This window comes from Nomascus leucogenys, chromosome 10, assembly GCF_006542625.1.
Source record: "Nomascus leucogenys isolate Asia chromosome 10, Asia_NLE_v1, whole genome shotgun sequence".
Taxonomy (NCBI): domain Eukaryota; kingdom Metazoa; phylum Chordata; class Mammalia; order Primates; family Hylobatidae; genus Nomascus; species Nomascus leucogenys.
In genome coordinates, this window is record NC_044390.1 from 77,967,446 (window position 1) to 77,982,925 (window position 15,480).

General features: G+C 48.6%; 1 protein-coding gene and 1 pseudogene across 3 annotated transcripts in view; one reads left to right on the forward strand and one right to left on the reverse strand.

Annotated features, from left to right (window-relative positions):
- Nucleotides 1–1,838: 1,838 nt before the first annotated feature.
- On the reverse strand, nt 1,839–2,708 carry LOC115837084 (annotated as a pseudogene).
- Nucleotides 2,709–7,324: 4,616 nt separating this feature from the next.
- The window catches only part of CCDC63 (coiled-coil domain containing 63), a 61,334-nt gene continuing 53,178 nt past the window's right edge, over nt 7,325–15,480 (forward strand). The window contains exons 1-3 of one of the 3 annotated variants that reach the window (XM_030821386.1): nt 7,346–7,464; nt 13,166–13,270; nt 13,712–13,881. In XM_030821386.1, coding sequence (XP_030677246.1) covers nt 13,262–13,270; nt 13,712–13,881 — 179 coding nt within the window. In that variant the 5' untranslated portion in view covers nt 7,346–7,464; nt 13,166–13,261. Of the gene's footprint in view, nt 7,465–13,165; nt 13,271–13,711; nt 13,882–15,480 lie in introns of all 3 variants that reach the window. The other 2 variants (XM_030821387.1, XM_030821388.1) reach the window with 2 other exon arrangements.

Sequence of the window (15,480 nt, forward strand, 5' to 3'; positions counted from 1 at the left end):
TGCCTTGCCATACCATCAAAGGGCACAGAGAGAGGAGAACACAAGAGTGCCTTTGCATTTTAAAAATCTTTGACTTGGCTCGGCACGGTGGCTGATGCCTGTACTCCCAGGAGTTTGGGAGGCCAAGGCAGGTGGATCATGTGAGGTCAGAAGTTCGAGACCAGCCTTGCCAACATGGCAAAACCCCAACTCTACTAAAAAATGCAAAAATTCTCTGGGTGTGGTGGCACACACCTGTAGTCCCAGCTACCTGGGAGGCTGAGGCAGGAGAATCGCTTGAATCTAGGAGGTGGAGGTTGCAGTGAGCCGAGATAGTGCCACTGCACTCCAGCCTCAGCAATAGAGGGAGACTCTGTCTCAAAAAAAAAGAAAAAAATCCCCAAGTTTGACTTATTTTCTTAGGATGAATCTCCACATTTAGGTTTCCTGGGTTGAAGAATATAAACATTTTTATAACTCCTGCTGTGTGAGGCCAAAATGTTTTCTGAAGAATCTACACCTGTGTCAGAAGTCTGTCACTGAGATAATGAGTGGCACTTATCTTACAGATTAGTACTGTTTTTATTTTATTAGTACCTTGTTTGTTTTTTGAGATGGAATCTCGCTCTGTTACCTAGGCTGGAGTGCAGTGGTATGATCTCGGCTCACTGCAACTTCCACTGCCCGGGTTCAAGCGATTCTCCTGCCTCAGCCTCCCAAGAAGCTAGGACTACAGGCACGCACCACCACACCCAGCTCATCTTTGTATTTTTAGGAGAGATGGGGTTTCACCATGTTGGCCAGGCTGGTCTTGAACTCCTGACCTCAGGTGATCTGTCTGCCTCAGCCTCCCAAAGTGCTAGGATTACAGGTGTGAGCCACCGTGCCCAGCCCTGTTTTTATTTTGAATGCCATGGGTGGGGTAAAATATTTCACAATCTTTGCAGGCTTTAAAGTTCTCCATTTGGTCCTGGCAGTGTCAATAAATCAAGGCTCAGAGAAGTCTATTTGCTTTTCTAGGGCCACACAGCAAACCAGTGGCAGATCCAGCACTCCAGCATTCTGTCCACTGCGCCATTGTGCCTCATTGTGTTACAGGAAAGGGATCCGGATCCAGACCCCAAGAGAGGGTTCTTGGATCTCCTGCAAGAATGAATTCAGTGTGAGTCCATAAAGTGACAGCAAGTTTATTAAGAAAGTAAAGGGATAAAAGAATGGCTACTCCATAGACAGAGCTGTCCCGAGGTCTGCTGGTTGCTCATTTTTATGGTTATTTCTTGATGATATGCTAAACAAGGGGTGGATTATTCATGTCTCCCCTTTTTAGAACATATAGGGTAACCTCCTGACATTGCCATGGCATTTATAAACTGTCATGACCCTGGTGGGAGAGCAGCAATGAGGACGACCAGCGATCACTCGTCGCCGTCTTGTATTTGGTGGATTTTGGCCGGCTCCTTTTCTGCAAACTGTTTTATCAGCAAGGTCTTTATGATCTGTATCTTGTGCTGTCCTCCTATCTCATCCTGTGACTTAGAATGCCTTAACCGTTTAGGAATGCAGCCCAGTAGGTCTTAGCCTCATTTTACCCAGCCTCTATTCAAGATGCAGTTGCTTTGGTTCAAATGCCTCTGACAATTGGAAGGGAGGCCAAGAGAGGTGCAGTTCTGGATCCCACAGGGGAGGAATTGGAAACTCTGGATGTTAACAATGGCCATGGTCTCTGTGTCTGATAGTTCTTTTTTCTTTCCTGCCTCACTTTATTTGTACAAAGAGCACGGGAGGACAATAGTCCCATGGGGATGACAGCCCAGGGGTCACACCAGTCCTTCTGTCCTCATGTAGGCAGACAGAGACCTCTACTGTGAAGCCTTTGTCAGGGCCTGGGTGCCTTCGGGAGCCTGAGCTGGAAGTGAAGCTGGACCCCGAGCCTTGGTTTGATCCTTGGCCTTGGCCTTTGGCCAACAGAGCCTGAGACGCTTGGCAGTGCCAGCACGAGGCAGGAGAATCACTTGAACCTGGGAGGCAGAGGTTGCAGTGAGCTGAGATCGCACCACTGCAATCCAGTGGGGTGATGCAGGCAGGTTGATGGAGCTTCCCAAGCTTGGAGTGGGCGATGTAGGCAGGTTGATCAAGCTTGTGGCTGATGCCCTTTGGGATCTTGGGCTTAGCCTCCTCGGGCTTTGCCAGGGCCTTGATAGCCTCGGCACGTGCACCCATGGCCTTGGCATTGTTGGCCCGCATATTCTTCAAGCTCTTTTTGCTGTGCTTCTTGGCAAAGCACATGTTCCTCAGGAACTTGGGGCCCACCCCCTTAAGAGATTCATATCTTTGCGATCAGAATTTGTTTTTTGTTTGTTTGTTTGAGATAGATTCTCCCTCGGTCACCCAGGCTGGAGTGCAATGGTGCAATCTCAGCTCACTGTAACCTCTGCCACCCAGGTTCAAGTGATTCTCTTGCCTCAGCCTCCTGAGTAGCTGGGACTACAGGTACATGCCAGCATGCTCGGCTAATTTTTTTGTATTTTTAGTAGAGACAGGCTCTCACCATGTTGGCCAGGCTGGTCTCAAAGTCCTGACCTTTAGTGATCTTTCCACCTTGGCCTCCCAAAGTGCTGGGATTACAGGTGTGAGTCACTGCACCCGGCCTGTGATCAGAATTTTTTGATGCCATTTCTGTGCTGTTTTTGGGACTGGTTGTCTGCAGTGTGGTTCTTGGACTTGGCCATGTCTGCACCGTAACCTGCAGCCCCTGAAGCACCTGGTTCTGGAAGGGAAAGGCTGTATCTGATAGTTCTTGGTTGCAAACAACAGAATCCTCTCCAGCTGGCTTAAGTGGATGTGGAATGCATTGAAGGCCATTAGGCAGTCCATGGATGATCTGGAGGGCTTGGTGGCTCTGCAGCGGGAACAGAACTCACCTCCCTCCACCTGTGGGCCCATGCGCTTAAGCTTACACCATGGACTCTGAGGACTGGAGACATTCGGCCAGCACCTGTCCCAAGTTCTCCCAGTGGACTTCCCCTCTCATTGGCCACCCTGAGATCTCAGGTGGACTTGATGAGATCTTGAGACCTGTGAGATCCAGGGTCCTACACCCAAGTCTAGAATAAAAATCAGGACTTTGCTAGCAAGGAAAACGTGAGGAAGGGCTTTGTGCATGGTCTGCCTGTGCGGCCATGGCAATGTAGACTTGGCAGAAGAAGGCTACCCTGGCCTGACTTCACACAGTCTGTTGGCTCCAGTACCCAACACCTCATGAACCTATTCATCAGTCCTTTGTTTCCCAGGGAATTTTGTGTCCAGATTCCATTTCCTGGGAAAGGAGCTCTGATTGATTGAACTTGCCTGAGGTGTTCTCTTCTTGTCCAATCCGCCACAGAAGGAGGGAGGATTGGGGGACCTTGAATGCCACAGGCTTGGAGATTAGGCCACTCAGCAGGGCAGGGGATGATGGAAGGGGCTGGAGTGGCCTCCTTCACTGAGGAACAACAACAGTTTATTTGTCACAAGAAAACAAATGAAGTGAAACTAATGGCACTAGTGAAGTCGAGGCACCCATACTTTTTTTTTTCCCCAAAATGATTTGTTATGTTATTCAGTACACATGACAGCAGAAGTCGGAATCCAGACTACTTGACACTTAGCTTGTGGATCAGTACTGTTTTTATTGAATGTCATAGGTGGGGTGAAATGTTTCACAACCTTTGCAGACTTTAAAGTTCTCAATTTGGTCCTGGCAGTCACAAGAAATTGAGGCTCGGAGAGGTCTATTTGCTTTTCTCAGGGCACAAAGCAGAGCAGTTCTCTCCATTACACTACTGCGCCCTCCCTGCCTGTGCCCCCTTTTCTAAGAATTTTTTTTTATTTTTTATTTTTCTGAGACAGGGTATTGCTCTGTCACCCAGGTTGGAGTGCAGCGGCATGATCATAGCTCATTGCAGCCTCAAACTCCCAGGCTCAGGTGTTCCTCCTGTCTCAGCCTCCTGAGTAGTTAGGACTACAGGTGCATGCCACCATTCCCAGCTAATTTTTGTATTTTTTGCAGAGACAGAGTTTTGCCATGTTGCCCAGGCTGGTCTCGAACTCCTGGGCTCAAGCGATCAACCCACCTTGACCTCCCAAAGTGCTGGGATTACAGGCATGAGCCACTGCGTCTGGGGAGAATTATTTTCACATTCCCTGTTGGGGGCCACCTGACCATGGTCCCCTGGACCCACATCATTGGGCCAGGACATCAAATCTAGACTAGGACAATCGTGTTCTCTTGGGAAGAGAGGAGGACATTGGAGCATCTCTTGGGAAGAGATGAGGAAGTTGAGATGAGGACATTGATTTTTTTTTTTTTTTTAACTGAGCTCTAAAATGTGAACTCATAAGAAGCAAGATGTGAGGAAGAGGGGACAGCAGAGAAAATAGTCCTTAAAAAAAGAGGCCAAGTTGAGAGACCAGATGGTTCCAGAGAGGGCTGGAGGGAGGAGCTGCCTTCGTTTCTGACAGCTTACTAGTTCTGGGTTCTCATTCCTCATGGGATCTGCCTCCAACCTTCGTGAGATAGCCCTAGCATTCATAGGATGCAGCATGCTTTAGATGAAAGAAACAGAAACTGCAATCCACACTGGCTTAAAAAACAAGAAAACATATTCATTCACATAATAGGAAGTGCAGAGTTCCTATTGTTCATAAGGTGGGTTTCAGGCAAGGTATGATCAGGGTGCCAGCCACATTGTTCTGTAATTCTCCCTAGGCTCCTCCCTCCATCGTGTGTTAGCCTTGATCTCACACTGGCTTCCGTCATAGTTGCCAGAGGGCTGCCAGCAACATGAGGGGCAACATGCTTTCTTGTTTGCATCCGTAAGGGTAGAAAAGCATCTCCCTCCACCCCAAGTACTTCCTTTCTGTCTGATAGGCCACTGTCAGTTGCATGCCTATTCCTGGACCAGTAGCAGTTTCTGGGAGAATGCTATGCACTAATTGGCTTAAACTTAGATTCCCAGTCATTGGCAAGGAGGATGGGATGGCTGTGATTTGCTAACATTAATGGAGATCTACCTTGGAGGTGTGTGTAAAACTCAACTGCTTCTGGTTACATAGGCTTAACGAGGAAGGACTGTTACCTGAACAAATTGGGATTGGCTGGGAAGAAGGAAAGGGAAACAGATGAGGAGGCCAAAAAAAAAAAAAAAATTCATTTTGAGTTAGTTCGAGTGGGTTTCTGATTTTTGTAACCAAAGAGTCACTTGGACTGTCAGTTTTCTGTTCTGCGTCCAAATGCCTCTGCCCGGTCCCTCTGCGGCTTGGCTCTAATTTCCTCCTGTGTTCTGGAGGCTCTGCTGTCGCCAACATTTCCCACCGCTGGCTCATCGCTTCGGCAAGCTGGCATCTCACCCTGCTCCAAGTCCCGCTGATGAAGCAGAAGGTCCCTTTAGCAGAATCGATTCTGACATGTTCTAATTAAAAAAGCCTGGTACGTCTCTGCATGGGGGCTGCTGAGAGCTGCGCCCATAAAGACAAAGAGAGTAAATTCGTCGGAGGAAGGTCTATTTTTAACAAGTCCTGAACCTAATTGAACTTAATCATTTTTCAGTCGTTGACACTTGAAATGTGTGAGTCACTGGGCTCTGCGTGGAGCTGAGTGCTGGAGCAGCCCTTTAAATATCAGAGATGGGAGATATCAGCTTGCAGGGCTGCTCAGCTTTGGGGCTGCGGTTTCAGTCAGGGTGTGGAAAAGCATGGGGCTCTAGAGACAGGGAGCCTTGGGTTCAAATCCTGGCTGCTCCACTGACTGCAAAACTCAGTTTCTCTAAGTCTGTTTCCCCATCTGTAAAATGAGGATGGTCAAATGTATCCAAAACACTTCATATGAATCATTTGGAGGCAAGGCCTGACGTGTAGCTGTTCATAATCTGTCCTGATCTTACTCGACATGAATATTGATGTTTCCTTGCAGAAATGGTAATGTGTTTGATCTGGCCTGTGTGGCCCAAACCCTATATGTAATATACTGCCCACTGACTTCCCTCATGGTTACAACGTGGCTGCCAGCAACATTAGGGGCAACATACTCCCTTGTGTACCCATATTATCCTTCTGAAATCAAAAATATGGCAAGTTCTTTTCTTTTTTTTTTTGAGACGGAGTCTCACTCTGTCACCCAGGCTGGAGTGAGCGCTATCTTGGCTCACAGCAACTTTTGCCTCCTGGGTTCAAGCAATTCTCCTGCCCTAGCCTCCCGAGTAGCAGAGACCCAGGAGAGCAGGCACCCACTGGGTGCGTGCCACCATGCCAGGCTAAATTTGTTGTATTTTTAGTAGAAATACAAAAAAAAAAAAAAGAAATACACAGGGTTTCGCCATGTTGGCCAGGCTGGTCTTGAGCTCCTGACCTTAAATGATCTACCCGCCTCAGCCTCCCAAAGTGCTAGGATTATAGGCATGAGCCAGCGCACCTGGCCTCCAAAATATGATAAGTTCTAAAACACATCCTGTCCCAAGAATTTACGGATGAAGTGGAGACCTTAGCAGAGCTGAGCTACTACAATCCACTCAGGGGGCTAGGAGTTAAAGTGGAAATCACATGGAATCAAAATTACTGTAGAAAACAGGCACCCCCAATAAGTTTCCATTAATTCTGTGATTGTTTCTAGAGCTTAGCCCCAGAGAAAGTAGCTGACTTGTGTTTCAGGGCCGATTGTATGAAAAATGTGTATCTTTAAACTACTAAACTCCGTTAGGGCAGTGAAAAGCTCATTTGCCTGGATCACACTTGGGTTCCCGTGTTACGCTCACAGTGAGTGGGGGTCCAGGTGGATGTTCTGAAGAAAATTCTCCCGCACTGATGAAGTTATTTTTCTCATGAAATATTTCTCTTCCCCCCCAACATTTTTTTAAAATTTATTTTTATTTTATTTTATTTTTCAGAGTAGGAAAAACTGGGCTCCTTTGAGTTAGCTGCGTGTGAAGTCTGTACCTAGCAGGGCTGCTGTGAGCAGGAGTGTAGGTGTAGGCTAAGAAGACGGTGAATGGGGTGTGAGTGGGGTGTGAGTGGGGTGTGAGTGGGGCGTGAGTGGGGCGAGGTGGACCAGCGATTGCATGGCGTTGGCCGAGGGAGGGGCTAAGACTGTTGATTGACTCAGGAAGTCACTTAGTGTCATGAGGGTCCGGGTAGTCTGGTAAGGTGTCGCTGGAAAGTGTGTCGCCCCTCTCCCCCAACCAAAAGCTTCCCTCCAACCAGCTGCTCTTGTCCTCTCCTCCCGAGGGCCCTGTGCCCTCCCAGTGGACTTGCAGGGGAGAACGTCCATGTCTGTGCGAGTCACAAAGGCGCCCGTTCCAGGGGTCCCAGAATGCCCGGGCGTGGGGCTGGGGGTGTGGCGCAGCGAGGCCGCGCAGCAAGCAGTCCTCCCGGCACTGTCGCAAGCGCAGTTGCAGCAGCCGTCGGACAAGCGGCCTGGGCAGCCACGGACAAGCAGTCCAGGCCCCGCCACTGGTAAGTTTCGCCGCCCGCCCGGCCGCGCCTGCTGTGCCACAGCTACCCCTGCCAGGGAAAAGCAAAGAGCGGTCGCGGTCCCCAGTCCATTCAGATCCCGCTGCCCTAAGCCTGGAAAATATCAGGGTCTCCCGCAATCATGCATAAATAAATTGTAGCGTGTAAAATAACTCCAGAGCCGCGCGAGGTGGCTCACGCCTGTAATTCTAGCACTTTGGGAGGCTGAGGCAAGAAGATCGCTTGAGCCCAGGGGTTCGAGACCAGCCCGGGCAACTTCGTCTTTACAAAATATTTAAAAACTTAGCCGGGCGTGGTGGCGCCACCTGTAGTCTCAGCTTCTTGGGAGGCTGAAGGGGGAGGATCGCTTAAGCCCGGGAAGGTTGAGGCTGCAGTGAGCTGAGATTGAACCACTGCATGCTAGCCTGGGTGACAGAGAGAGAGAGAGAGAGAGACCCTGTCTCAATAAAGGGAAAAAAAAGTTCAACAAATTTTTATTTTCCTCCCATAATAATCCTTAAAAAAACAAACAAAAAAATAAAAACAACAACAACAATGTGTTTCTGTGCTCCTGTTTGGCTAGTGCCCTAAGCACATGTTTAATTCCATCACCAGGTTGTGCAGCTCTGGCTCAATATGATCCACATAGCTGCCTGTCCCAAGGTCCCTAGGGAATCCTTCGGGAGCAGGCTTGTCTTTTAAAGGCAGGTTGTTAAAATTCAGAAGCAGAGAAGGTGCAGGCCTAATTAGATATTACATAAATGAAGATGATCTCTGCCTGGAGGAAACTTCATTCATTCAAACTGTATTTGCCAAGAGCTGCCCATGCGCCCAGGACTATGGATTCTCTGGTGAACAGACTGAGGCCCAAGGAGCAGGAGGCCCTTGCCTGATGTCCCCTGACCTGGGCCGCTGGACTTCTCTGCACTTTTCCTCACACATGCTGTTCCCCAGAAGTGGGCAGGTTTTAGATTCCTACCAGGAACTGCAAATTCAAATTCCTGCTGGCTCTAGGCAGTTGCAGAAAATGTGAGAATTGTGGGGAGGGGAGGTTAGCCAATAGGGAGGAGTGGGGCCTGTGGCCAGGAGAGTGAGTGCATGACCCATATTTATGTTTTGAAACACTGTGGAACAGAACTGGAGGCAGGTTGAATTGGCCCCATGGGCTGTGCGTTTGAGACCCTTGAATGAGAGGGTAGTAAGCCAGGAGTCAGGACATCCGGGAGATGCTCTGCAGGCCAAGCTATGAGGATGGGGGTGAGGGGGTGGATCTGTTCCCTAGGGAACATAGGAACCCATCCCAGAGGGCACTGACTGAAAGGGAAAGGCCTGGGTTAACATCTGGAACCTGAAGAGAAGCCAGCACCCTAGGGGAGAGTAACTATGTATGCACGTATGGATCAGCAAAAAGGCAGGAGGTGACGGAGATTTTGGTTCCTGGAGAATGGTGCATAACCCAGCTAATGATCTCATGGGCCAGACAGACTGGTACTTGAAAATCCCAATTCACAAACAAGCTAATTCACCCAGCATCTGTCACGAGCTAGGCACTATGCTAACCACTTTACAGACATTATTTTAAGCTGAGACATGGTGTGGGTATCCCCATTCTACAGATGAGGAAACTGAGGTTCAGAGAGGCCAAATCACACTGTCAGTGAAGGTCAGGTATACCCAATTCATGCTATTAAGATGGTGCATTACAAATCCACTTAGGACCCAAAGGGCCCTGGAACATAGAACAGCTCCTGGACAATATGAAATTGGAGCTGCCCTAAATTCCAGGGTTGAAAGAGGTCCCAGAGAGAGTATCCTTTGCCCAAACCTTGTTAGTCAGGTAAATCCTCCTACAGCTTCTACCCCCACCTGGAGGACCCTTCCAGAAATGATCAAGATACAGGACCATTGTCTTATACCACTTCCCTGCCTGTGGGAATTTCCCAACATTAGACAATTCAGTTGGCCTCCAAACCCTCAAAAGCATCAGGGAAAATCCAGAGGTTCCTACATTACCAGCCACTATTTTCCTATTACCCATTAACCTGAGAATCATTTTCAAGGTATGGACCATGTGAGTTAGGAATCCTTTAGGCTTCAATGAACAAAATATTTGGTGACTGCCTTAAACAACAACTCTTGTTATTTCACCTAACACGATGTCTAGAGGTAGGCAGTTCCAGGGATGGGGCAGTAGCCAACAGTGTCAGTTAGGACCTAAATTTTTTCCTCTTTCCTCTTTGTTGTCTTTAGTATGAAGGTGATATTTCACTTCATGGTCATGGGATGGTTGCCACTGCACCATCATGTGTGCCTTCACAATAATTTCTAAAAGCAGAAGGAGAGAGGAACATGGACAAGCTCTCACATTTTTTTTTTTTTTTTGAGACAGAGTCTTATTCTATTGCCCAGGCTAGAGTGCAGTGGTGCGATCTCAGCTCACTGCAACTCCATCTCCCGGGCTCAAGCAATTCTCCTGCCTCAGCCTCTTGAGTAGCTGGGATTACAGGTGCCCACCACCATGCCCAGCTAATTTTTGTATTTTTAGTAGAGACAGGGTTTCACCATGTTGGCCAGGCTGGTCTCGGTCTCCTAACCCCAAGTGATCTGCCTGCCTTGGCCTTTAAAGTGCTGGGATTACAGGTGTGAGCCACCGCGCCTGGCCCAAGTTCTCACTTTTTGTCCCAAAGGAATAGAATATACTTATGTCTCATTGGCCACATCTGGGTCACATGTCCATCATTAGACCAATCACTGACAAAGGGAAGTGGGGTTACCATGATTAGCAGGAACAAATCATGAGTCATCCTCTGGGACTGGGCACATTGAAGGGGTACAAAATCAGATTTGTGTTAGGAAGAAAGAACCTAGGGTATTCTCTGAGGCATGCTAGCTGCTGTAACAAATAGATCCCCACATTTCACTGGCTTAACACAACAGAAGTTAATTTCGCATTTGTGTAACAGCCCAATGAGGATGTTCATGGTTGGCAGGTGACTTCTTCTACAAGTAGATCTGGGGACCTGTCTTGTGGCTCTGCCTCCTATAAATGTCAGATGAGGCAAGAAAGGATGGAAAGGTCACATCTACTTCTTAAAAGTCATGATCTGGAAGTGATAGACTTCCCCTCTGCTCACATCCCATTAGTGAGAATTCATCAGAGAACCCTGCCTGGATCTGAGAGGAGCAGGGAAGCGAAGCCCTGGATGGGCAGCTGACTCAAACAACAATGCCACATGAAGGGAAATGACTGTTGGGGAAGCAATGAACTGATCTCTTCCAGGCTGATCTATCTCATCCTTGCTTTTAAGAAGCATCCAGGCTGGGAATGGTGGTTCACACCTGTAATCCCAGCACTTTGGGGGGCCGAGGTGGGTGGATCACCTGAGGTCATAAGTTCGAGACCAGCCTGACCAAAACGGTGAAACCCTGTCTCTACTCAAAATATAAAATTAGCCGGGAATGGTGGTGCATGCCTGTAATCCCAGCTACTTGGGAGGTTGAGGCAGGAGAATTGCTTGAACCTGGGAGGCAGAGGTTGCAGTGAGCCGAGATTGTGCCGTTGCACTCCAGCCTAGGAAACAAGAGTGAAATTCTGTCTAAAAAAAAAAAAAAAAAAAAATAAAAATAAAAAGCAGCATCCAGTCTTTTCCAGATCTCTTTGCTAGCCACTTTCCACTAGATACTGCCTATACTTTAGCACAAATCGTTTTCTGAACACTCCTTTCAGTCACTTTCTTCTCACCCTTTGCCCGGGCAGTTCTCTCTGCCCAGAATACCCCCTCAACCTCCAACTTTTCTTCTTTGCCTGGTGAACTCCTCTTCATTCCTCAAAACCCAAGTTAAAAGTCATCTTCTTTGTGGAGCCTTTTTTGCTATTTTGTCCTAGGCAGGATTTATGGCACTTTGCAAGCTGACTTACCACTGAATTCCACACAATGTGTAGCATACAGTGGGGGCTCAGTTTATGTGCTAAATAGATGTAAGTACTTCAGGTATGAGAACTCATTTGGTTGCAAGCAATAGAAAATGCATCTCAGGTTGCTTTAATGGAATATATTGATTTCTGTAATTGGACATTACCCAGAGGTATGTTCAGGCTTGGCTAAATGCAGGTGCTTGGATGATGTTCTCAAGCCTCAAGATTCAGTCTGTCTTCATTTTGTCTTCCCTCCTCCTTTTTAGCTTGGTTCTCAGCCTCTTGCAGAGGCAAGATGGCTGTCAGCCCCTCCTGACCTTATCCACCGAGGTTCAAGTGCAGCAGGAAACAAAGTCTCTCTCTTCTTGAGTATTCCAGCTTAAATTCCACCATTCACTCTGGTTGGACTAGGTAGCTTCATGTACCCATCCACCCCTGAAGAAATCCCAGGCTAGAGGGCTGAGATCATGCAGATTGACCGGGATCTGGCGCTCTGATTCGCCCATCCAGAGTCAGATGCCCCAATCTTGAAGGTGGTGGGGTATGGTCAGCCCCCAGGAGTGCAGGAAAGTGTGGCTTCCCATGGGAACTTCAGGGTATTGTTACCAGGAGATAGAGGAACACCCCCTCACCCTCATCAACATTCACCACCCTGCACCTTCACCCTCTGAAACAATCCATATCCTGCCATATCATCCCAGCCACTGTGTACTGAGCACTTACTACTTCCCAAGCACAGTGCTGAGTGTCTTACACACTCAATGACTTAGCTTCTAGAATATCCCCCATTTTCCAGGTGAGGAAAATGAGGACTACAGAACTGAAGTGACTTGCCCAAGGTTAATAAGTGGCTTTGGAGGAATTTGAAACGAGATCTGATGATTGGCACAATCAATGCTTTAAAGCACTGCATTGCAGGACCCTCAGTGGTGGCAAAGCTGGAATTTCTGCTTTTGGAACCCAGCTCCTGCAGTCTGGAATTGGCTGTGCACTGGGTCTCACAACCTCAAAGGATGTGTGGGATTAATGCTGTCCCTTGCTCCAAATAACTATGGGCTAGATGAAGTTCAAGTGGTGACATGATAAGAATACTGACTCTTGCTCTAAGATGGGAGGGTGGGGATTCCCTGACAGCTGCAGCTGAAGTTGGGCACATTTCTATTTAACCCCATCAGGGGACACACTGCCCCGATGCCTTTTTTTTTGTGAGATGGAGTCTCGCTCTGTCACCCAGGCTGGAGTACAGTGGTGCGATCTCGGCTCACTCACTGTAATCTTTGCCTCCAGGGTTCAAGCAATTCTCCTGCCTCAGGCTCCTGAGTAACTGGGATTACAGGTGTGTGCCACCATGCCTGGCTAATTTTTTTGTATTTTTTGTAGAGACAGGGTTTCACCACGTTGACCAGGCTGGTCTCAAACTCCTGACCTCAAGTGATCCAGTGACCTTGGCCTCCCAAAGTGCTGGGTTACAGGCATAAGCCACCATGCCTGGCCCCCGATGCCATTTTGCCCCCCTTTGGGTACACAGGGAGCAGGAGGGTAACTGACAAGCCAGAACCATCTGCCCAGCTCCTAATAATAAATGGTGAGAGAAACAGTTTCCAGGCAAACATTGCTTTAAAACAAATAAGTGCCTTTTGTCACACCCGGGCAGCCATCTGGGTATCCTCCTCATGTGCCAAGGTGTGGGTGGAGGAAGGGATGGCAGGGGAGGGAGGAAGTGCCGTTCTGACCCGCACCCCAGCAGGGGTGGCTTACAAGTTCTCTTCCTTGTGCCACCATGAACAGGGCATTGCAGAGAGACAGAGAGAGAGAGGAAGGCTCGCTGGCTTTGAGCTCTCTGGGTACAGTGTCTGAGCGGAGGCAAAGTGCGATTCCTTCAAGATGTCTGTGGTAGGTGATGCCAGCTCCCGGCCACAGAGCACCTACTATGGGGTCAGGCACTATGCCGTCCACTTTACACAAGTTAGCTCGTCTCATCCTGACAATAGATCTACGCTCACCCATTTCGTAGGTGGGAGGCTGGAGGCTCAGAGACATTTAGTGACTCACCCAAGTTCCCACTAGATGGCACAGTCAGAGCTTAAACTCAGAACCCAAAGAATACCCTCCCCTCACCACAGTATGCAATTACAAGTCAGTCATCTCTCCACCCTAGCAAGCCAGGGTGGGTTTTCCACGTAATAGACAAGCAGCTGACATCACCCAAGGGAAGGTCTTCCACTTCCAGCCATGGCCCAGCCACCTCCACTGCCCTTCACCCTTAAGCCCATCTGTAGGCTTCTCTAGCCACCTGACCCACTACGGCCTCCCACTCCTCTCCGTCTCCCCCAGTTGAAGAAGCACAGGAGAAAAGACTCCGACACTCCCCAGGAACCTTCAGAGAAGGCCAAAGAGCAGCAGGCGGAGGCAGAGCTCCGGAAGCTAAGGCAGCAGTTCAGGAAGATGGTGGAAAGCCGGAAGTCTTTTAACTTCCGAAACCAGCAGAAGATCGCGAGTCAGTGGTAAGTGATGGTTGGAATTTCGCACTGAGTGACCTTGGAGGAAAGTTGGGGTTGGGTTTCATGGTGCTTGTCTTCTGTCCTGTGACCCCTGGGGCAGGGAGCCACCTCTGAGCCCCATTGGAGGACTCATGGTCTTTTATCTGCAGAGCCTAGTTTCAAGAGAAACTCACTTGAGATGGTTTCAGTGGAGAGGGGGAATTAATTGTCAGAATGCAGGGTGTTTTGGGGACCCCCAGGGGGCAGGGCACCCAGATCTCAGGGAAGGACTAATTGAGGAAGGAGTTCTGGTTTCTGTTTTTCTCCACACATGACTTTTGTTCTTTCTCTGAATATCAGCCTCAGCTGGTGGGAAGTGGCTGCTCCAGCTCTTAAGTTTACCAGCTGCACAGAGAGGGTCTTGAATCAATTCCAACCCCACATTCCTGGGAGACGGAGACTCTGATAGGCTCAGCTTGGGTCAGCAGTCTCCTCCTGGTCCAATCAGCTGTGGCTTGAGAGGGCAAGGGACACAAAAATGTCTAGGGCTGTCACTCCCTTGGTCCTACCAGGAAAGTGGAGGAGTTCCCAGAGAAGGCAGAAACCCCAATGACGTTTCCTAATTGTGTGTGTCTTATGAGAACTACAAGATAGAATATTTGAAATTGGATTGCATCAGAAATTACAGAGTGTATCGTTTCTTTTCTTTTCTTCTTTTTTTTTTTTTTTTTTTGGAGATGGACTTTCACTGTTGTTGCCCAACCTGGAGTTGGCAATGGCGTGATCTCAGCTCACTGCAACCTCCGCCTCCTGGATTCAAGTGATTCTCCTGCCTCAGCTTCCTGAGTAGCTGGGATTACAGGCGCCCACTACCATGCCCAGCTAATTTTTGTATTTCTAGTAGAGGCAGGATTTCACCACGTTGGCCAGGCTGGTCTCAAACTCCTGTCCTCAGATGATCCACCCACCTCGGCCTTCTAAAGTGCTGGGATTACAGGCGTGAGGCACCATGCCCAGCTGAGTGTATCATTTCTTCAGGCAACAGAAAGGTGTTCCCTAGGGTTGAATACACAAACATTAAACAGGCTTTCTTAGATTCCCTCCAAGGGAATGTAATTCCTTAGCTGCATCCATATTGTTTATAAAGGCAGAAACTGTCCGTTGTTAGAAAGGAAATCTTACTGTTAGATGTGAAGTTCACAGGATGGGGAAAAGGAATTTTTATTTTTATTTTTTTTGAGACAGGGTCTGGCTCTGTCACCCAGCCTGGAGCGCAGTGGCACCATCTCGGCTCACTGCAACCTCTGCCTCTCAGACTCAAGCGATTCTCCGACCTCAGCCTCCTGAGTAGCTGGGATCACAGGCGTGGGCCAGCACGCCTGGCTAATTTTTTGTATCGATGGGGTTTTACCAAGTTGCCCAAGCTGGTTTCAAACTCCTGAGCTCAAGCAATCCGCCCGCCTAGGCCTCTCAAAGTTTTAGGATTACAGGCGTGAGCCACCATGCCCGGCCTGAAAAGGGATTCTTTAGATTTTCCATGGATTCAACTTACTCAGGGCCAGGGCTAGCCCATAAGGGACCTCCATGTGAATTTTTTTAAAAGGTACACTTTCTCAAGACACT